Raw genomic sequence first — 20,153 nt, 5'->3', positions numbered from 1 at the left:
CCCGGCTTCCCCCGGGGCCCCCCGGGGCCCCCCGGGGCCTCCGGGGGCCCCCCGAGGAGGCTGCGGTGGGTAGTTTGGGGTTGTGTGTGTGTGTGGGGCTGCAGGGCGTGCACTTCGACGAAAGCGTGGAGAAGCTGCGAAATAGTATTCACCAAACTTACGACAACTGGCGGGGGCGGTCGCACCGGCTGCTGCGGGGCTTCGCGAGCAAGTTCGAACCCATGGTGCGCAGCGCCTGCAGCCGCGGCGTGGGGAAGGTCCTGGGGCAGCTCTGACTGCATGCAAGTGCATGCATGCATGCATGCATGCATGCATGCATGCAAGTGCATGCATGCAAGTGCATGCAAGTGCATGCATGCAAGTGCATGCATGCAAGTGCATGCATGCATGCAAGTGCATGCATGCGCACATGCATGCAAGTGCATGCATGCGTGCTAGCGTGCATGCATGCATGCAAGTGCATGCATGCATGCAAGTGCATGCATGCAAGTGCATGCATGCAAGTGCATGCATGCAAGTGCATGCATGCAAGTGCATGCAGGGCGTGGGAGGTGCTTGTTGTGTGTAGAAATCTCTCATAGGGATTCATGTCCACCCGCAGCAGTCCAGCGACGAAGACGCGGCCATTTCGGACGGCTCGGGGCTGTCGGACTCTCCGGGGCGGCCGGCGAAGGAGGGCCGCGGCGAAGAGTCGGACGCAGCAGAAGCTTCTTGACTTCTTTCCCGCTGCTGCTGCTGCTGCTGCTGCTGCTGCTGCTGCTGCTGCTGGGGCGCGCCGCGCCGCGCCGCAGCAGCGAAGCTGCTGCGCAGCCTCCCCGCAGCGCAGCAGCACGCAGCAGTCTCCGCACTTAGCCGCGCACGCTGTAGTTCCCGCATGCACGAGTGCAGCAAAGAGGCCCTTTCTCCCCGCAGCAACTGCCGCCGCCGGCGGCGGCGCTGCAGCGCGTGCTGCTGCTGCTGCTGCTGCTGCTGCTGCTGCAGTCCGGGAAACTCGCCCGGCCCTCGCCGGCAGCACGGCCGCGGGCTTTGTAAAGTTTTTTGCCACGAAACAGCCGCTCTTTGCATGCGTTTCCTGACAGCACTTGCACTTGCACGCCCCCCAGCGCAGCCAGCTGGGGTGTCTAGACACCCGGCGACCCGCCGTTCAAGAACGCGCGATCACCGCAGAAAGCGCCTTCTCGCGGGGAAAAAAGTCTTCGAAAGTGTTCCTCAGGCAGTTTCCTGAAAAGTTGAAAGTGTTCTGCAGGCAGTTTCGTCAAAGTAAGGGAATGGCAGTTCCACTTTTGCTTCTTCTGGCGCCAGCAGCCGCGGCGGGCTGGTGCGCAGGCGCGGCGGCGTGGACGCCGTGGGCGAAACAGAGCCCGCCGGGCCCGCAAGTGAGCCGAAAGCGAACACTGTGCAGAACTTTTGCAAAGTTGCTTCGAAAGGGGCCGCGAGACCGCCGGCTGCAGCTGCCGTGGATAGCGGTAAGCGCCTGCGGGCTGCTGCTGCGGCGGGGGGCTCAGCGATCCGCCTCAGAACTTCGACGACCAAAGCGTCGACTCCATTCCTTCTTCAACTCGCGACTTGGAGTACACGAAGGCGCGCAAAGCCGCGCCCTTTTACCCGGAGTCGGCGGCGCCGGTGGTGGCCGTGGAGCCGCAGCAGGAGCGCTTCGCGGGGCTGCACGCCGCAGAGGTGGGCCTTTCGCGCTGCGTGACCACTGTGACCACTGGTTAACCACTGGTCACCAGAACGAGCTCTTCCGCGTGGAGGCCGCGGGGGAGGCTGGCCCCGGCGAGGGAGACCGCGTGGTCAGCGGCCTGGCCGTGGACAAGGCCGGCAAGCAGCACCAGGCCCGGGGGCCCCCCCCCTCCCACAGGCCCGTGGCCGGCGTGGGGCCCCTCTGCGAGCCCTACAGCAACCCCGCCATGTCCTTGGAAGGTAAGGGTTTAGCAGCAGCAGCAGCTGCTGCTGCAGCAACAGCAGCTGCTGCAGCAACAGCCACTTGGCCGCAGACTGGGAAAGCCCGGGCCAGTGGCGGCGCTTGCAAGAGCTGGGGCTGCTGCGGCTGGCCCCCAAGAGCCTCACGCCCCGTAGGCCCCCCTGCTGCTGCACCCCCAGAAGCTGCTGCAACTTCGTGCTGCAGTGACGCAGCAGCTCACTTTGCTGCTGCTGCAGCACCAGTGCAGCTCCGCCCGAGTCCGCGTCTTCCTGAGGCTGGCCCGCGGCTCCGCCGCCGGCCTCGTCTTCAGGGCGAAGGGCCAGCGGGACTTCCTGGCCGCGACGCTGGACTCCGAAAAAAGAGTAAAGGGCCTTTTCGGGGCCAAGTTGGGGCTTTATAAATACATTATTGTCATATTATGTTACAAACTACACCAATTTGGGGCTTTATAAGCATATTATTGTTATATTGTGTTATAAACTCTACTCCCCAGGTGGCCAGCCTGGAGGCCACTCGCGGCGGCCAGCAGTGGACCCTCGCCCAGGCCCCCGTCTTCTACATCAACCCGGCCATTCGGCACAAAATTGCCGTGGTAGGACCCTTGCCAGCCGCTGGACCACTGGTGACCACTGGTCCACTGAGGCCTGCAGAATGACCCCGGAGAGGCCGGGCCCGTCGAAGTGCTGGTGGACGACCAGCTCCTCATTTCCCTCCCAATTCCTTCCCCAGGTAACAGTCTTCAGAGTCTTGGCTGTAGAAACTCAGTTTATCGGCCAAGTCCGCCAGACAGGGGCCGCTTCGGGCTCGTAGTCGCGAGAGGCACTGCAGTGTTTGATGGCTTCGCAATCGAACGGTAGACCCGACTTCAGCGGGTTCCTCGAGACCAATTGAGCAAAAAAACTCTTTTTCTGCATCAAAACTGAAATTGCTCCTTTTGTGGCAAGTTTTATTCCAAGAAGGCGCCGTCTTAGCCCGAGTTTCCACGAAGCCACGCGAGCCAGTGGCACGTGCAGATGTTCCCGCCACTGGCGTCGCCGATCATTTGAACGGCCGCGCTGCGAGTTGTTTAATCAATGTTGTAAACTTGAATTTGTTTTAAATAAATGCTTTTTAGCGCAACTCAATGGTGCTTCGGTAGCGTCCTGCCCGCGGTAGTTGTCCACAGAGCAGCAGTCCGAGTGACTCGAACTATTCACTCACCGAAGCGTGTTCAGAAAAGCTGCATTCTCTTCTTTGTGGGCAATTAGGAAGCAAACCTCTAGCTGGGGGCACTCCACTGCGCAAAAGGGTTCTGTAGAGCAGCAGGAAAAGCCTTTTCCTGCGGGTTTCTTGCGGGACTCAGAACCTGTTGGGCTTCGGCTGGCGAGGCTGTCTTTGGCGTCGACAACTTCGCTGGTGAAGGCCAACAGTTAAGAGCTCTGGAAAGCCGCACGAAGAGTCAACAGCTTCGAGTTATTGCTGCAGGCGTGGCTGCAGCTCGCAGCAATCTCGAGAACTGAAGCAGCAAAGGCCCCTGCGCTTTGCCCGCTCGTTTGCCGCTGCAGCGGCAGTGGAGGCTTACAGCTGTGTTCCGGGGCTGCGGGCTTTGCTGCGTGCTGCTGCTGCCATCCCCAGAGCCCCCAGGGGCCCCCGAGTTGCACATGACTGTTTTTGCTGCCCCTCAGAATGCCGGGCTCCTCCAAAAGCATGTCTTTCAGCGACTTCGCGCCAGTGAGCTCGCTGGACTCTGTGCAGGAGAGCGAAAGCTCGAGTTCGAAGAGCAAAGGCCGCGAAGTTGCGCAGGCCATGCTGGCTGAAGTGGAAGAGCACCTCAAGGAATTCGACAGAGACCTGCAGGCCCTACACACCAAAGCTCCTGCTTACCAAGGAAGCTGGTCGGACATTCCCTTGGGGAGTGCCGAGATCAGTTCTCCGGCTTCTCATGAGACCTGCATGGGTGGGCCTTCAGATCGCCCCATAAGCTCCACAATTATAAAAAAGAAAAATCAAAGTGCTTAGTCTTTTCAGTGCAGCAAAGAATAGATTTCAAGAGCTTCTCAGTGTGCCGCTGATGCGCTTCAGGAACTTCACGCAGCAGACTTTCTTGGGAGCTTCGAGACTCCCTCACCCGGCGACTTCCCAGCTCGGTGTCTCAGTCCTGTCCAGAAGAGACTCCAGAGGCAACAATTTCCTTTCTGGCGCTTATTCGGAACATATACAGGATTGTGTCTACTGAAATTGCTCCAAAGATGCAAGTGCTCATCAAAGAGGTAACGCGTTCACTGAGTTGTGTGCGGCTGGCTGGGAAAGGCGAGTTATGAAGGACTCTTCAGTATTTCCGGAAATGCATTTCCCATGCTGGTATTACGCAGCGAAGGCTTGCCTATGGTTTGCGCTGCTTTTCTGGTCAGGTCACACAGCTCCGCAAAAACAATGAACTTTTGTCTGAGAAGGTGGAACAGCAACGACAACGCCACAATGAACAGGTTTGCTGCTTCTGAGTTAGGAATAGAGGGTCTTTTCGCCGCTGAGACTTAGTTCTAAGCATTTGTTGGGGGCAGTTCACGAAATGGACACTGTGGGTGTAGGCATAGTGCTGCAAGGGCCCCCGAATTCTGTTGCTGCGCTGCAGATGGAGGAATTTGAAGACTTGCAGCTCGAGCTCCGAGCCAAAGACGCTCAACTGCGCGAACAGAGACGCGTTTCGAAGAGCTTGGACATATATCAAGGAGAAAATGAGGTGGGTGCTGCCTAGGAAACTGCACGCTGGCTGGCAGGGCTTGCAGATTGACCGCGGAAGGAACTTCTCGGATTTAGAGTGTTTGTATAGCACTGACTCCTCAAGGATAGAAATAGGGTAATGGCAGATGCCAGATGCTTCGGTGGGCGTGTTACACGGAATAAAGATCTTGAGGAATCTCCGGTTTGCTGAACTTGTTGAAAACCTTTTGCAGTGGCTTTTGTGCTGCTGATGAACTGCAGATGCTGAAGGTAAAGCTGAATAACTTGCTAGTTCGCGTAGGCAAAATGGAAGGGAGCGGCGTAACTCAGTCGGCAGCTCGTGAAACGCAAGAAAAGCCGGACATGCCGTTCAAGAGAGCCTCGTGAGTTTCTTTCAGTCAGTGCAATACTTATTTGCACTTAATTGCTCTGTCACTATCGAACTTGCTTCTCCTGGGTTTACTACTACTGTGAAGTGCTATGCAATACTTAAAAGTGTGTATATGCCCGACTGCGCAGGAGCAACGACTGGCTTCGGCAGGAAAATGAAGACTTGCAGAGAGAGGTAAGGCGCCTCTGTTTCTGCTTTTGCTGCGGAACTATGATGGCCTTTTAAGTTTCGCAGCAGCAGTGTCGGTGCAGCAAAAACTGCACGAAACATCATAGTAACTCAAATCAAAGAGAGGGAGGCCTGTTCACTCTGGCAGCTCTCTCGGCACGCAGCTCATTTCGCGTGAGTAGGTGATGTTGTTTTGTTTTTAGGTAAACCGCCTGCGCAGTGAAGCCTCTGAGAAGGAAGCAATGATAAATCAGTTGAGGAAAGCCATCAAGAGCTTCACTGCAAACGACAGCCCCCGATCGCCCGTGCAGCGGAAACTCTCAGTAGCGCCGCGGCGCCCGGAGTCAATTCATAGTCCAGTGGCAGCTTCCAGCCGGTCTTCTCCCGAAGCCCTGCCACTGGATGCCCAAATAGGGGCAGCTCTAGCAATGGAAACGCCTCGAGGACGCATGCGCAGCAGCATTTTCGGCAAGCTTTCCCCGTTTTCCATGTCGACGAGAGCGCCGTCAGTCACCACGCTCGCGCAGGACTTGGGAATGAAACTGCCTTCCACTGCCGCCAACACTTCCCATGAACAGCCCACGCCTGTGCCTTCAGCCCGGCGCAGCAGCTTGCGAGGCCCTTTGTCGCCTCCGACGAAGAGCGAGCCGGAGCCAACGGCAGAGTCCGTGGGGGGAGCTGCGGGCAGCAAGGAAGACGCAGCAAACCTCGTCGATGGCCTGCCTCAGTGGCTGCAGGCCAAGTCAGAGGCAATGGAAAGGGCTTTGTTCGAGCTGGAGGAAATCCGAATACTCAGGATTAAGGAGGAGAGCCAGTGGGAGTCGAAAATGGCCCACGGGAACCAGCTGCTCATGCTGGCCGAAGAGAAGCTGAGTGCGTTGACTGCAGAAGTTGAACAGTCATGGAAAGGCCGCCGCCAACTGCTCGGCGAGCGACTGCAGACACTGGGCGAGATGAGCAGCGTCAGGAAACAGCTGGAGGCGGTCCAGCGGGAGGCTGCGGAGCTCAAGGGGGCCTTAGAAGGGTCTCAAAGAAAAGCAGAACAGGCACAGAAGGACGCTCGTGACACGGTGCTTCGGCTCACAGAGTCCATCAGCTCTGCGGAGGACCAAATAGCAATGCTGCAGGAGCGAAACACGATTTTCAGTGAACTGGTCTTGTCGCTGAGCAGCTACACAAAGAACATCCTCTCGAAGCTGCAACGGGAGAGATCGGGCAAATTCATTGAACGAGCCGCGGAATTCGACGCGGAGGTCACTAGTAGATCTTGCGCAGAAGTCAAAAGCATGCAAACGCCTCGTACGGCGGACATAGCCAAAGACGGAGGCCTTTCAACGGCCTCCGCGACGCAGGGTGACAGCAAAGGGAAGCAGCAGCAGCCATACAGGGCCACCTCTCCTGGAGAGAAGCTGCGGGTTGTTTTGAAGACCAAAAACGACAGTTGCTGCTCACCTTTGGGCTGCCTAAGTCTCTGGTAGGCCGGTGAACTTCGCCGCTGTACAACTCCGGACCTTCCCGGAGAACCGGTCGAGTACAGCTTAGCTGCCACTTCGATTTTCCGGGAAATGCCTCTACTGCTTACTCTGTGTCTCTCTCTGTGCTGCAGGAACAGCAGCACAGCAATGGCCGCCCAACCGGCGGTGTGGTACTCCTTCGAGTCGCCCAGTGGCAGAGGGGAAGTTTCTTGGCACGCCCAGAAGCCACATAGTTTGTTCAAAGCGGCAAAGAAGATACGTAACACTTGATCACTATATCGAGCACCTGAAAACTCTATCTGTATAGATTTTTTTCACTGCAGGGTGATAAACCGGCAAAGTTGCTACGAACGCTCCAACTGTTTGTATGGCAACAAATTCAAGTTTCACACAATTGTTACGCTGCCTTCGGCTGAAAGGGTTGCCGATCAGAATAGCCACAATTCTTGCGTAAACTAGCCTAGTCATTGATTTAATCGGCCTCGTCGTATCACCGGAAACGGGCTAAGTTTTAGCGTTTCGGCGGTCGGCACGGTAAAACCGGCGACAGCGATCTGTGATCACCGACCCAGTGCCGCCACTCCTGAGGGCTCTACTGTTCTCTTGTGGGTGCGATACGATAAGTTCGCTTTCCCGTCGCCTGAGCGGTCACCTGGGGAGCGACGGCCAGCACGCGCTGCGGCCATCCCTCAGGTGGAAGCTCGGGTCGACAAGCCCTCAAGCCCGTAAGCCAGAAGATGCGCTAGCTAGAAACAAAACGCGGCCAAGCTGGGGACTACGGGCTTTATCTGCAGCGAGGTGCTTTCTGGGCACAGAATGCATGCCCATACGGAAGCACCAAGACCCGAAAGCCCCCATAATAGGGTCCAAAACTTGCCGTCAAACGTCCTTTTGCCATCTTATGCCACGCAGATAGACAGACAACACCTAAATCGCGACTTTTAAGAATGCGAATATGAAGTCCTCCACGCACCGACTCCGAGGCGAACTAGTTCGCAGCCTCATCTGCCCCTGCAAACTCGGGCTCTGCTTGGGCGTCACTTGTCGCCTGCGCAGGCGCTTCAGTGGCTGCGTGGGCTTCGCCCTCAGCAGCGGGCGACTTCTTCTGCCAGCGGCCCCCCGGGCGCGCTGTGCAAACGCCCAGGGAAGGGAAAGCAGTCTCGTCGTCAACATTTGCATTGTAGGGTTTCGGGGGGGCTGCGGGGCGGCCGCCCCCCGCTTTCTTGCGGGAAGCAGCAGCCTCTTCGCCGCGGCCCGGCGCTTCGTTTCGCCCGCCGCGGCCGCCGCCTCGGCCGCCCATTCTCGGGCGCCTGTCGGTTCCTTCGACTCCGTTTTGGGCGCGCGAGCCCGCGCTGTTGGCCACGATTTCCTGCACCATCGTCGTGGCCTGCTGCACTGCGTCTTGCGAGCCCAGCAAGTACACCGCCTGCGGGCGGCCGTCAATCACAATGTTGTCCAAGTTGCACTCGCTCTGCAGCCGCCGCACGTTCACGCCCTGGCGGCCCAGGATGAGCGGCACTGCCTCGCGCGGGACGTCCAGCGTGGCCGCGATCTTGCCGCTGCGCGTGACCTCCTCTTCCACCCTCTTGATGGCCTCTGCAACGGCGTCGAGGCCCCCCGTGCCGCCGCGGACAATGAGGCACTTCCTGGGCACGTCCACTCGGATGCGGAGGCCGTGGTCATCCTCCAGCGCGCGGTGGCTCTTGTCCACGAGGAACAGGAGGGCGGCTGCGAGCGAAAGCTCGAGTTCCTCCTCCTTCTGCTCCTCCAGAGTTTGATGCACCAGTTCGATGGCCTTCTGCACGGCGTCGGGGTGCCCGCTGAAGGTCAGGGTCACCTTCTCCCCCTCGTGCAGCGGGGGTCTGCACGAGGCGCCGCTCAGACTCTCGATTTCTTGCCTCTTCGTGCGGTCAAGAATGCGCAGCTGCGTCGCCTTGATCTCCACGGTCTCCGTCGTGCGGGCCAGCTGGTCAATGGCTGTGCCCAGCGCCTCCGCCGCGGCCGCCAGCGCCTCCGACGGCCCCACCAGCAGAACTCCGTCGTCGCAGCGCAGCAGCGAGATCAGCTCGTGTCCGCTGCAGCGCAGCAGCACAAAGCCCCAGCCAGCTCGTCTGCATGCACTAAAAAGCCACTTCAAAGTGTCTGCGTTAAGAGCCGCTCGGAGGCGCGGCCTCAGCCACTGCGCCGCGCAACACCCGAAACCCTAAACCCCAAACCCCCACCCCCGCCCCAGCAGCCGCGCTGCAGCAGCTTACGGAATGCTGGAGAAGTCAACAGCTGCCCCGCGGAGAATCCTGTTGGCCTTCAGTCTGTCGCACTCCACAGACCTCGCGCTGAATCCTTTGAAGGCATTCTCCAGCTCCGCGCAGGCCTTCTTGCAGGCCTCCGCGTCGGCGCTGCGGACGGCCACCTCGGCCACCTTGCTGGGGTCGCCGCGGCGCAGCGGCCGCACCAAAATGGTGACTCCGAAGCTGCTTTCGAGCTGCTGCAGCTTTTCTCTGGTCTTGGCGCTGCCCTGGGCCATGGCCCGGACCACTTCGGCTGCGAATTCGCACTTGAGCACCGCCAGCGCGGCGTCGCTCGCGGAAGGCGGCGAGCGCGACTCCTGCAGCAGCAGCAACTCAGCAGCCCCTAAGCAGCCCTTTTCCCGAAAAAAAACCCTCCCAGCAACTCGATTTCAACAGGATCAGCAGCAAACCGCAGCTGCCGCTGCAGCCGCTGCTGCCGCCGCTGGGGCGGCGCGCTCACCTTGATGTGGGGAATCGCCTTCTTGACTGCAGCCTCGTGGCCAAGGACAGTAATCCACTTGTCCTCGAGCCAGAGGAGGACGTCGAGCTCCGCCTCGAGCCTGCGGAGGTTGGAGCCGCCGGCGCCGATGAAGGCGCCGATGCTCTGGCCCTCGAGGGAGAGGCAGTTGGGGGCCGTGGCGAGGCCCAGGGGCACCTGGGGGAAGTTGCATGCGCTGAGGAAGGCTGCGCACTTGTCGCAGGCCTCCGGGGAGTAGCTGAGGAGGCTGAGGGTGACGCCGCGGTCGCCCGCGCTCTTCTTCTCAGCCAGCACCCCGAACTTGCGCTCCACCTTGCGCAGCAGCAGCGAAGGCTGCCCCTGCGGAGTCAGCAAGATGTAGCTCGCCTCGGGGGGCAAAGAAACCCCCACGGAGGCCAGGGGGGCCCCGCTTTGCTCGGGGATCGCAGCGCCGACTTCGCGGAGGCGGCGGCGCAGCAGCCCCTCGCGCTGCTGCGCGCGGCGGCTGTCGGAGGCGCTGGCGGCTTGCTGCGCGGCTCTTTGGGCTTGCTTTGCAATTTGGTCCAGCGAGGCTTTGAGTTCTGCAATTTGCTGCTGGAATTCGCGCAAGTCGCTCTGCTGCTGCGTCAGCACCAGCTGCTCCTTCAAGTGGAAGAGGTAGCGCATGGCTTCCTCCATTTGCAAAGCCGTGGCAGCGCCGGCCTCCGCGGCGGCCGCCTCGCCCTTGGCCTTCGACTGCAGCGCCGCAGCCTTTTGCTGCTCCTTTTGCTGCTTCTGGATCGTCAGCTCCGCCTCCCGGATCTTCTCCTGCACCTGCTGCACTGTGGCGCGCTTGTTGATGGGCTTTTTGGCCCGCCCCACCTCCTCTTCGAGAGTTTCTTGCATTTCCTTCTGCAGCAGCTCCACGGCTTCGAAAATTTGCTTCACGCCGGCCCCAGAGTCCACCTTCGAGCTGCTGGCCTCCAGCTCCGCCACGCGCTTCGCCCACTGCTGGGCCACTGCGTTCAGCCGGCTGGCCAGCGTGGCCGCCCCCGCGCCCACTCGCAAGGCGTTGCTGAGTTCCGCGGCCTGCTGCTTCTGCTCCTGCTTGCGCAGCTTTTTCTTCAAGTTCTTCTTCTGGCTCGCGGACAGGCCCGTCATGTCGATCTCGCGCCGCGGCACCGCCGCGGAGCCCGGCGAGCTCTCCGCGCTCCCCGAGGCGGCTTCCGCCTCTCTTGAAACTTCCTTTGCAGCGCCGCCGCCGGCTTTCGGCGAGGAAGCCTCGGCAGCGGCGCTGCGGTCGCCCTCGGTGGCTGCAGACGCGGCCGCTGCGCCGCCCGGCCGAGACGCTGCCTCCCCTCCCTTCCTGTTCTGCCGCCCCGGCCCTCCTCCTGCGCCCGCTTTACTGTTGTTGCTTTGGCCAGCGTCACTGGTTTTGGGGGCGGCGTGCCCCGCCGCTCCGCCCGTGCTGGCAGCCGGCGCGGCGCCGGCAGCCGCCTCTTCGTCAGTCCTCTTCTTGCGAGCCATTCTGGTGTCTTGCGCCGGCCAACGCTTTCGAACGGTTGTGGGATATGCTCCGAATGCAAGGAGAAAAACAATTCAGATATATTCGAAAAACCGACGGAGTCGGCAGCCGCCCTATCTACGCGGTTACGCCGTGAGATGCCAGAACAGTGCGCGCAGCAATTGCTGCAGCAGCCGTCTGTCCCCTATCACCTTCCGCCCCACACAGCAGCTTTATCCCGTCTCATCCACCAAGTGCCACACACAACTAATATTTAATTGCCTCTATTTCTCCAGCGAGATTATAAGAATCCGCCGCTCCTTGGCAGCACGCAACCCCCTGTGGGTGCCCTGCGCGCGTCTGCAGCGGGCGTCGCTGATTTGCTGCGGGATGCTGCGCAGCGCCGCCACCTGGAATTGTTGATTTCAGCCCAAGTGCTGCTTTTATAATATAATTTGAAACATAAACTCGCCTTTTGAGCCTAACTTTGCGTAGGATTCCCCGTGGCGTTGGCCCGCTGCGCTTCAAACGCCGCCATTTCCGGGTTTCCTCCCGGAAAGTGGTGCTTTGCTAATAAGATTCTGAAATTCAACATAGCCATCTTCCCCAGCCCTGCAGAGGCCCTCACACCCCGCCGCCCCTTATTTGCCAGGCCCGCCCCAGAAGGGCAGCCGTGGCCTCGGGGCCGCAGCGCTGCAGACTTTGAATCTGCAGTTTGGGCCTCTGGGCTTACGGGGTTTCTTGCGAATGCAGGACAGTTTTGGCGTTTTAGTCGAGTCATGTCTTCGGTCTCTGCTCAAATTTAGGCAGTGCTTTCTCAGTTTGGGTCTGAGGTGTGCAGCTCGAGCTCCCCGCTGCCTCAGCGCTCTTTTGCCGTCTGTTCGTGTCGAAACTTTGCTTTCCTGCTGCTGCAATAAAGAGCCGGCGCTGTGCAAGGCAGCAGCAGGCTTGCCTTGCTGCATTTGTTGCTGGTTGATGCGCTTGCTGTTTGAGAAGCTGGAGAGGATGGCGGAGGTAGCTTCTGCTGCATTTGTTTGCAGATTACAAATCAGTCAACGCCTGGCGATGTGGTGAACATTAAAAATATGTGTCTGTTCTGAATTAACCTCGCCATCTCCCTGGCTCGAGTCAGCCCTCACTTCCAGGGCTTGAACTTTGGCAGATCAGGCAATAACACCCACTGGACAGCACCACAGAGCCCCAAGATAGCTTTAGTTCACGAGGACTTTTAGTTTCCTTCACTCATACTTCCATCTGCAGCCTTAAAGGCCTCGCGATTATGCTAGACTGCACTTCTCGCCGAACTTCTCCGCGACTCAGAACTCCCGTCCACACTCGCCTTTCTCTGTCCAGGCGCAGCCCTGGAGCCGTTAAGGCGCTGGAACTTAACTAGTATTTCAGGATTTTAGGCATTTGGAGCAGTAAAGCAGCTGCTGTTGCTCGCAGAGCACGGGCTCTAGTGCTTCCACAGCAGTGGGTCGCTGTGCAGGTGGCTTTGCCCGGAAAGGCGAAAGATCGAACAAAAAGGATAAGTAAAGGCTCTGTTTCTTGACGCAGCCAATAGACAAAAAGCTCAGGCGTTCGGCGCACTTTGAATTTGAAAGAAACTCCTCTAAACATTTTCCCTGTCAAGCTCGCTGGCAGCTAGTCTTCTGCGTGGCGCTGCTTTTGACTCAGATGTACTGCAGAAAGCATGAGATCGCATTTCTGTAGAGGGGCTTTTATAGAGGGGCATTTAGAGTAAATGGCAGTGCAGGATACCTCTCTTGTCAGCAGCATATATGTTGCTGGTTCAAGAGCATTGACAATCACGTGAGGGAGCGGCAGGAGAAATATGAGTACATATGTAAGTATATATCTATGCACACACGTGTCTAAATGCACATAAAGGCGTAGAATATATATATATATATATTTAAACGTACACAATTAATACATATTTATTTTGCTGCTGCTAACAGAAGCTCGCAGTGGGCTTCTGAAGAGGCTGCAGGCGATTTTTCAGCCTCCGATAATCTGCTCTCCTCAAGTAGAGTTCTTTCTCCCTTTAGAGAGAGTTTTCTTGAAAGCCTAAGGCGCTCACCAAATCCCAGCCAGCACACTGCACAAAGACTCTATCATTCCACCTATTGGAGGGATTGAACCTTGCATTCTGAACTCTTTATCCTTGCCCAGGTATGCATTTCTGGTTTCTGCACCGCTTCTGCGGCTTCATGGCTCCTTATGATCAGTATTCCTTGCTAATGCTTCCATTTGGAAGCAACTTCCGGCCCCAAGTGTGGCTGCTTGGCCCAAAAGCTGCACTTGCAAGGAGCCTAATAGTACACAGCTAGAAAGCATCCTAAACCCCAGAGAACGAGTCCTAGACTGTCAGCTTCTCGTGGAATGCAGCCCCCCTGAGGACCAGCAAGGCCTTTGCTGCTAAGAGCCTTCATGGAAGCACTTGTGTCTGCTGCTTCGCAAGTGGCAGCGCTGCGCGGAAGCCCCATGAGCAGCAACAGCAGCACTTAAGAAGCCCATAGAAAGGCAGCAACTTGCGCTGGGGAGAAACTCTAAAGAGGGCAATTTTAGATTTATCCCTTCACGGGTGCTGCAGCTCCTCCACAGACTGCTCGCCCGCGAAGTAAATATGTTCAATACTCTCAAGATGCTCAGAATTCAACTTTCTAATCTTGAAAAGTTCATTGCTTACCAGCTCTAGGAGGCCACTGCTGCATTCCCGGGGCCCTTTTGGCCTGCGTTTGCACCCAAGCTTCGCAAATAAATGCTGTCTTTTGCAGAAAAAAAGTGCTTTTCAGTCAAGGGCTCTTCAGCTCTAAAGAAACCATGACAATACTTGAGCTTCGCACCCCTCAGTCCGCGGGCCGCCCGCTGGGGATCGCCCGGCGCCAGCTGCAGCTAGCTGGCTAGCCAAAAGCTTTCTAGAGAAGCAAAAATGGTTCACAAAATAAAGCCTAAAGAGCCCCGCAGCCTCTAGCTTGGAGCTTTGGGGTCGGCAAGACTTAGTAATGCCTCGCTAGCCTGTCTTTAGTAGTCAGCCGCTCCCCCAGGAAAGCTGCCTCTGGGTGCTGAGCTGGGCTGCTCCTGGGGCATCTAAAGCGCTTCGGGAAAGTGTGGCTTTCTGCAATGAGACAATTAAGTGCCGCGGAAGGCACCTAGGAGAAGTTCTGGGGGCAAAAGAGAAGCAAAAGGCCCAAGTAAGAGCTCATCGACTGCCCCCAAATGGTGCTTTCGGGGGGCTAGACGCCGCTAGAGCGTCGCTTGTTGCAAGAAGCAAATGCTGCAGAGGCTATCGGGCTATGCTGCACTGCAACGCAGAGTTCCTTGGCAGCTAACGCAGCTGCGCTGCAGCAGGGGCTCCACAGCTGAAAGCGACGAGTTTGGCTGTGGCCGCCTGCAGCAGCACTCTAAGGGCAGCTCGAGAGTGTCTTTTATTCGTAAGCAGCCACTTTTGTGGCGTTTTGAAGCAGGGAAGCTGCTGTGTGTCGCCAGGGGGTCACTTGGAAAGCGCAGGTTTCCGTGGCGGGGTGCTCCTGCGGCTGCAGCTGCTTCTAAAGGCTACGGGGGAAAACAGAAGTTGGTCCAATAGCAGCGAAGTCGTAAGTAAGCAAGAAATACTTTTCTTTAGTCCTGAAAGAGGCGAAGATGCACCGCAAGCGGCGGCGGCAGACAGCTCGCTGCGCTGTTTGCAACTTCGCTTCTGCGCCGCGGCAAGTCTGCGGGAAAACGCGGGCGCAGGGGCGTTGAAGTGTTCTTTTCCACGAAATAATCGCGGCCGGTAATGAAGCGCCGAAATAGGATAAATTTGCGGAGAAAAGGACAGCATTTTGGCGCTAGAAAGAGAGCAGACACCCGGCGGGTGTGCTTGACTGACTGACCGGCGGGACGGCGGCAGCCGCGCAGCTCTGGGTCCCGCGCGGCGTTCTTGTGCGCTTCGCGTCCAGCCCGAGTTCTTTAAATTGCGCGTTTCTGAATAAAAGGAAATAAAGGAAGGCTGAGCTGTGAGTGGGCATTTGAGCGGGAGCGCGGGCACACGTGGCGCAGGGAGTTTGCACATCCGGCCTGCTGCTGCTGGCGGAAAGCTGGAGAAGCGCGCGCGCAGAGGCCGTGGCGCGACCGCAGTTCATTGTTTTCGGGATTTAAAGGAGTTTTTCCAGCGTTTGGAGATGATGCTGGAGCCAGTCGGCGGCGGCGAGCCGGCGCTCAGCGCCGCAGCCGTGGACGACTTCTACGCCAGCGACGCCCCCGGCCACCAGGCCCTTTCCGAGGCCCCCACGCCCGTTGCGAACTTCTCCGCAGACTCCAATTGCCCTCAGTTGCATGCAGATCAGTTTATTCCGCCGCCGCCTCCCGCGGAGTCCCGCGCCACAGTGTCGCTGGGGGGCTCCCCGCCGTCTGCTGCAGCAGCTGCAGCGCTTTCGGGCACTTTGGACGGCCGCAAGGACCCCGGCGGCGCCAAGTTCGCGGTTTCGCAGGTGCGCAGACCCCCTTTTAGGGTTTAGGGTTTAGGGTTTGGGGTTTGGCCGGGGTTCAGGGCGAGCGAGCGCTGCTGCGGCGTTGCTGCAGATCCACGGAGTCTACCTGCTGCTGCACCGCGCCGTGCTCAGCCGCTGCGCCCCCTGGTCCGAGTTTGCTGCTGCTGCTGCTTTCCAGCGGCCCTGCAGCGGCGCTGCTGCAGTCGATCGCATGCAGCGAAACTTCCGCTACTTCACCACTAACTACATTTGCATTTGCTGCTGCTTTGCTGCTCTCTGCGCCCTCCTCAACCCTCCGGTCTTCGCCGTCGCGGGCCTTTGCGGGGCCCTCTGCGCCTTCGCCTCCCTCAAGGGCGAGGTCCAGGTCCGCCGCTGCTGCTGCTGCTGCTGCTGCTGCTGCTGCTGCTGCTGCTGCTGCTGTGGCTGTTGTTGTTTCTGCTGTTGTTGGTGCTCTGTTGTTGTTGCTGTTGACGCCGCTGGCGGGGATGTTGTCTTTGCTGCTGGTGCCGCTGCTGCTGTTCTTGCTGCTTCTGCTGATCTTGTTGCTGTTATTGTTACTCCTGCTGCTGCTGCTGCTGCTGCTGCTGCTGTTGCTGCTGCTTTTGGTGTTGGCATTTGTGCTGCTGGTGTTGGCGTAGTTGTCATTCCTCTTGGCTGGCTGTTTTCGTTGCCGCTGCTGCTGCCGGCGCTGCTGCTGCTGCTGCTGCACCTCTGCTGCTGCTCCTCCGCTGCCGCTGCCGCTGCTGCTGCTGCTGCTGCTGCTGGCGTTGGCTGAGCGCGTGCTGCTGCGGCTCTCTGCTGCTGCAGATTGGAGACACGCGGCTGCCGAAGAAGAGCTTCCAGGGGGCTGTTTGCGCAGGCAGTGCTTGTTTGCTGCTGCTGCTTGCTGGCAATGCTGTAATGACTTTGCTGCTGCTGTGCGCCCTTGTGGTGTCTGTACACTCCGCGCTCCACAAGGGCGTCTCTTACCAGACCATTGCCCAGAAGGGCGAGCAGCAGCACCCGGACCTGGGAGTTTGAGGCGCTGGCAGCAGCAGCAGCAGCTGCTGCTGCTGCAGCTGCTGCTGCTGCAGCTGCTGCTGCTGCATGCGCCGCAAACGCGGATGCTGCAGCAGCAGCAGCAGCAGGGCGGTCTGCGCACCAATTCAGGGGGCCTCTACTGGCGCGCTCCTTGCAGAGTGCGTGGCCTGCTTCCGCATGCACAGTTGCAGCAGCAGCAGCAGCAGCAGCAGCTGCAGCGCAGCAAAGAGGCAGCAGCGTAGCACAGCAGCAGCAGCAGCAGCAGCAGGGCGCTGGGGACTGCCTCAAGGCACCGCAGCGAAGTAAATCGTTTAGAGCTTAATTGCCCGAGCCGTTGGGTGTTTGGGGCCCCCTCAGGGGCCCCCACAGGGGGGCCCCCCTGAGGGGCCCCCACAGGGGCCCCCCGGAGGGCCCCTTTACACTTGCTGCGGGGTCTGGGGGCCCCCTGGGGCCCCCCTAGGGGGCCCCTGGGGCCGCAGACGGCCCGCAGCAGGACTTATGAAATAAATATTTAATTTTGGGCAGCTGCTGCTGCAGCAGCTGCTGCTGCTGCCTGCAGAGCCAGACTTGCATAGTGTTTTGTTTGCTGCACCTGCGTTGCTGCCAGCAGCAAGTCCATTGTTCGTCTTACTTGTTTATATTTACTTCCTAGACTCAATAAAAGTATATTATAATGTGAACTTCAGTAAATTAGTTACTTTTCTACATTTAAATTTGTGCCTCTTTCGTTATATGCATTGCGGAGTGTATGTACACCTGCGCCAGTGCAGCGAGCTGCTGCTGCTGCTGCTGCTGCTGCTGCTGCTGCCGCTGCCGCAGCCCTAGGGTCCTGCTGCCCGTGTTTTCTGTTCTGTAGAAGCTGGACTGCTGCTGCTGCTGCTGTTGCTGCTGTTGCTGCAGTTGTTGCTGCTGCTGCTGTTGCTGCTGCTGCACCAGCGTCGCTAAGGGCGCCTGCTGCTGCCCGCAGCTGGCCACACAGCTTACTTGCCCAATTGACATGGAAATGGCCGCATTAAAATAGCCGGCCTAAAGGCCTTCAGAAAGACCAGCAGCAGCAGCAGCAGCAGCAGCAGCAGCAGCTACGGGGGGCCCTCTGCTGCAGCGTAGGGTCGAGTCTGTGGCTTGTAGGATCCTGCTGCTGCGGGAAATGATGCAGTGAACGAGATATTTTATATTTATTTTGTTAAATTAATTATTTAGAATTCTAATTTACACAAAAAATAAATACACCTGGGGATTTCTTGCTGCTGCTCTGTCGTCTGCAGCAGCTTGCGGGGCCCTGCTCGTGTCAAGAAAGGCTACCTGCAGCAGCAGCAGCAGCAGCAGCAGCAGCAAATGCTGCATTAGCAGATCTGCTTTTTATTTTACATAGAACACAGATATTTTCTCAAGAAGCTTTCAAGCTGCTTCTTCTTGGGGGCCCCTGCAGCGACTGGGGCCCCCAGCAGCAGCAGCCGGGGGCCCCCCTGCTTACCTTGGGGCCCCTAAATGCCCCTCTGGTGGGTATCTAAGCTTCAGCAGCAGCAGCAGCAGCAGCAGCACGCTGAGCAGCAGGATTACCCCGTACCGCCAGCAGCAGCAGCAGCAGCAGCAGCAGCAGCTCTCTGGGCTTTCTTGGATTTCAGGTGAACGTACACCGTAACCCCGCAGGATCGTGTGCGTGGGGCTCAGAGGGGCCCAAGCGGAGACCTTCGCAGCTGCTGTTGCTGCTGCTGCTGCTGCGCCTGGGGCTTCTGCTGCTGCTGCTGCTGCTGCTGCTGCAAGAGCAACTAGTTGCAGCTGCAGCAGCAAAACCAGCCAAAATGGCGGGCCCCAAGACCTGCCGCTTTTGCGGCAGCGAAGAGCTGGAGAGGAGCGAGAACAAGGGAGAACTCACTTGCTGCAGGTGCGAGCAGCAGCAGCAGCAGCAACAGCAGCAGCAGCAGGCGTAGTTGCAGTAGCAGCAGCAGCAAGAACAGCAGCAGCTGCCGCAGTTGTAGTAGCAGCAGCGGTAGTTGTAGTAGCAGCAGCGGCGGCAGCAGCAGCATATGCAACAGCAGCAGTAGCAGTAGTGGTCGCAGTAGCAGCAGCAACAATGGCAGCAGTAGTAGCAGCAGCAGCAGTAACAGCAGCAGTAGTAGCGCTGCTGCTTGGAGTGTCGTTGCTGCTGTCCGGGAGCATCTGCTTGCTGCTGCTGCTGCTGCTGCTGCTGCTGCTCTGGGGTGCAGGTGTGGGGCCGTGCTTGAGGAGAGCGGCATTGTTGAAGGTCTTCAATTCACAGAGTCTGCTGGGGGCGGCGTGTCCATGGTAAGCTGCTGCTGCTGCTGCTGCTGCTACTGCTGCTGCTGCTGCTGCTAGTGCTGCTGCTGCTGCTGCTGCTGCTGTTGCTGCAGCTGTCGGTGCAGCTGCGTTCACTGCTGCAGTCGCTGTTGCTGCTGCGGGTGCTGTTACTTGTGTTGCTGCTGTTTTTGGTTCTGTTGCCGCTGCTGTTGCTGTTGCTGCTGCTGTTGCTGTCGCTGTCGGTGCCACACGTACTGCTGCTGCTGCTGCTACTATTTCTGTGGCTGCTGCTGTTGCTGCTGCTGCTGCTGTAGCTGTTGCTATTGCTATGTGCCGCTATTGGTGTTCTTGCTGTTGCTGCTGCTGCTGCATTTGCTGCTGCTGCTTACATTTGTGTGCATGCGTTGCTGCTGAGGTTTTGTGTCTGTGTCTTTGTGCGCGTATCTGTCTATACACTTGCAGCCCGCTGTCTTCTGTGGTGTCTGTGCTGCTGCTGCTGCTGCTGCTGCTGCTGCTTCTACTTCCGCTGCTGCTGGTGCTGCTTCTGCTGCTGCTGCTTCTGAGTGCTACTCAGCTGCAGCAGCAAACCCTGTCTGCTTCAGCTGCGCTCTCCCGTTGCTTCTGTACAGTGCCCCGCCTGCCTGGCTGTTTTGCTGCTGCTGCTGCTGTGCTGCTGCTGCTGCTGCTCCTTCGCTGCTGCTGCTGCTGCTGCTGAAGCAGCAAACTGAGCAACTCACTCTCTTCGTTTCCGCCCGCCGCACCGCCGCCCGCGCCACCATTCATTATTTATTTATTTATTTATTTATTTATTTATTTATTTATTTATTTATTTATTTATTTATTTATTTATTTATTTATTTATTTATTATTTAGGTGGGCCGCTTCGTGCCTGCGGGAGGCACTGGCCGCAGCTTCGCCTTCGGGGGCGGCGAGACGAGAGAGCAGGCGCTGCAGCGGGGCCTCTCCAACATCCAGTCTGTTGCAGGTGCACTCTTGCTGCTGCTGCTGCTGCTGCTGCTGCTGTTGTTGTTGTTGGTAGTGCTGCTGCTGTTGGTGTTGGTGGTGCTGCTGCTGTTGTTAGTGATGCTGCTGTTGTTGTTAGTGCTGCTGCTGTGCTGCTATTAGGGCTGCTGCTGCTGGTGCTGTTGTTTTGGTATTGTTGTGGTTAGTGCTGCTGCTGCTGTGCTGCTGTTAGGGCTGCTGCTGCTGCTGCTGCTGCTGCTGCTGTTGGTGCTGTTGCTGTGCTGCTGCTGCTGCTGCTGCTGCTGTGCTGCTGTTGGTGTTGCTGCTGCTGCTGCTGTGCTGCGGTTAGTGTTGCTGCTGCCGTGCTGCTGGCGCTGGTGCGGCTGCTGCTGCTGCTGCACACATAGCCTCCAGCACAGCTGAGCGCTTGCTGCTGCAGCCTCAGCAGCAGCAGCAGCAGCAGCAGCAACAGCAGCACTCGCTGCAGCGCTGCCTCCCGGTCCTTCCCTCCCCTGACAATTGCTGCATGCCCCCCCACCCCCACCCCCAC

The 20,153-nt window shown here is 58.4% G+C and overlaps 6 protein-coding genes across 6 annotated transcripts; 4 read left to right on the top strand and 2 right to left on the bottom strand.

Annotated features, from left to right (window-relative positions):
* Positions 1-585: 585 nt before the first annotated feature.
* ENH_00071910 (hypothetical protein) lies at positions 586-1,065 on the bottom strand (the record flags this gene model as incomplete). The annotated part of the gene is made up of 1 exon (XM_013582643.1): positions 586-1,065. One exon carries the CDS (start codon positions 1,063-1,065, stop codon positions 586-588), a length of 480 nt encoding a protein of 159 aa, XP_013438097.1.
* A 203-nt stretch (positions 1,066-1,268) lies between these two features.
* ENH_00071900 (hypothetical protein, conserved) lies at positions 1,269-3,337 on the top strand (the record flags this gene model as incomplete). The annotated part of the gene is made up of 7 exons (XM_013582642.1): positions 1,269-1,318; positions 1,506-1,677; positions 1,734-1,923; positions 2,129-2,286; positions 2,418-2,516; positions 2,575-2,653; positions 3,267-3,337. The coding sequence occupies 7 exons, from the start codon at positions 1,269-1,271 to the stop codon at positions 3,335-3,337; spliced, it is 819 nt and encodes a 272-aa protein (XP_013438096.1).
* Positions 3,338-3,589: 252 nt separating this feature from the next.
* On the top strand, positions 3,590-6,928 carry ENH_00071890 (hypothetical protein; the record flags this gene model as incomplete). Its single annotated transcript, XM_013582641.1, has 8 exons — positions 3,590-3,860; positions 3,986-4,173; positions 4,315-4,389; positions 4,536-4,643; positions 4,886-5,007; positions 5,144-5,189; positions 5,387-6,657; positions 6,790-6,928. 8 exons carry the CDS (start codon positions 3,590-3,592, stop codon positions 6,926-6,928), a joined length of 2,220 nt encoding a protein of 739 aa, XP_013438095.1.
* A 718-nt stretch (positions 6,929-7,646) lies between these two features.
* ENH_00071880 (KH domain-containing protein, putative) lies at positions 7,647-10,909 on the bottom strand (the record flags this gene model as incomplete). The annotated part of the gene is made up of 3 exons (XM_013582640.1): positions 7,647-8,733; positions 8,914-9,263; positions 9,407-10,909. The coding sequence occupies 3 exons, from the start codon at positions 10,907-10,909 to the stop codon at positions 7,647-7,649; spliced, it is 2,940 nt and encodes a 979-aa protein (XP_013438094.1).
* A 4,143-nt stretch (positions 10,910-15,052) lies between these two features.
* Positions 15,053-16,381, top strand: ENH_00071870 (hypothetical protein, conserved; the record flags this gene model as incomplete). Its single annotated transcript, XM_013582639.1, has 3 exons — positions 15,053-15,361; positions 15,453-15,725; positions 16,169-16,381. 3 exons carry the CDS (start codon positions 15,053-15,055, stop codon positions 16,379-16,381), a joined length of 795 nt encoding a protein of 264 aa, XP_013438093.1.
* Positions 16,382-18,183: 1,802 nt separating this feature from the next.
* Positions 18,184-19,765, top strand: ENH_00071860 (transcription factor IIIb subunit, putative; the record flags this gene model as incomplete). The annotated part of the gene is made up of 3 exons (XM_013582638.1): positions 18,184-18,266; positions 18,589-18,667; positions 19,514-19,765. 3 exons carry the CDS (start codon positions 18,184-18,186, stop codon positions 19,763-19,765), a joined length of 414 nt encoding a protein of 137 aa, XP_013438092.1.
* Positions 19,766-20,153: the final 388 nt, after the last annotated feature.

This window comes from Eimeria necatrix, genomic scaffold, assembly GCF_000499385.1.
Source record: "Eimeria necatrix Houghton genomic scaffold, Enh_scaff700, whole genome shotgun sequence".
NCBI lineage: Eukaryota > Apicomplexa > Conoidasida > Eucoccidiorida > Eimeriidae > Eimeria > Eimeria necatrix.
The sequence above is the reverse complement of the archived record's forward strand: the minus strand, read 5'-3'. Positions and strand labels throughout refer to the sequence as shown.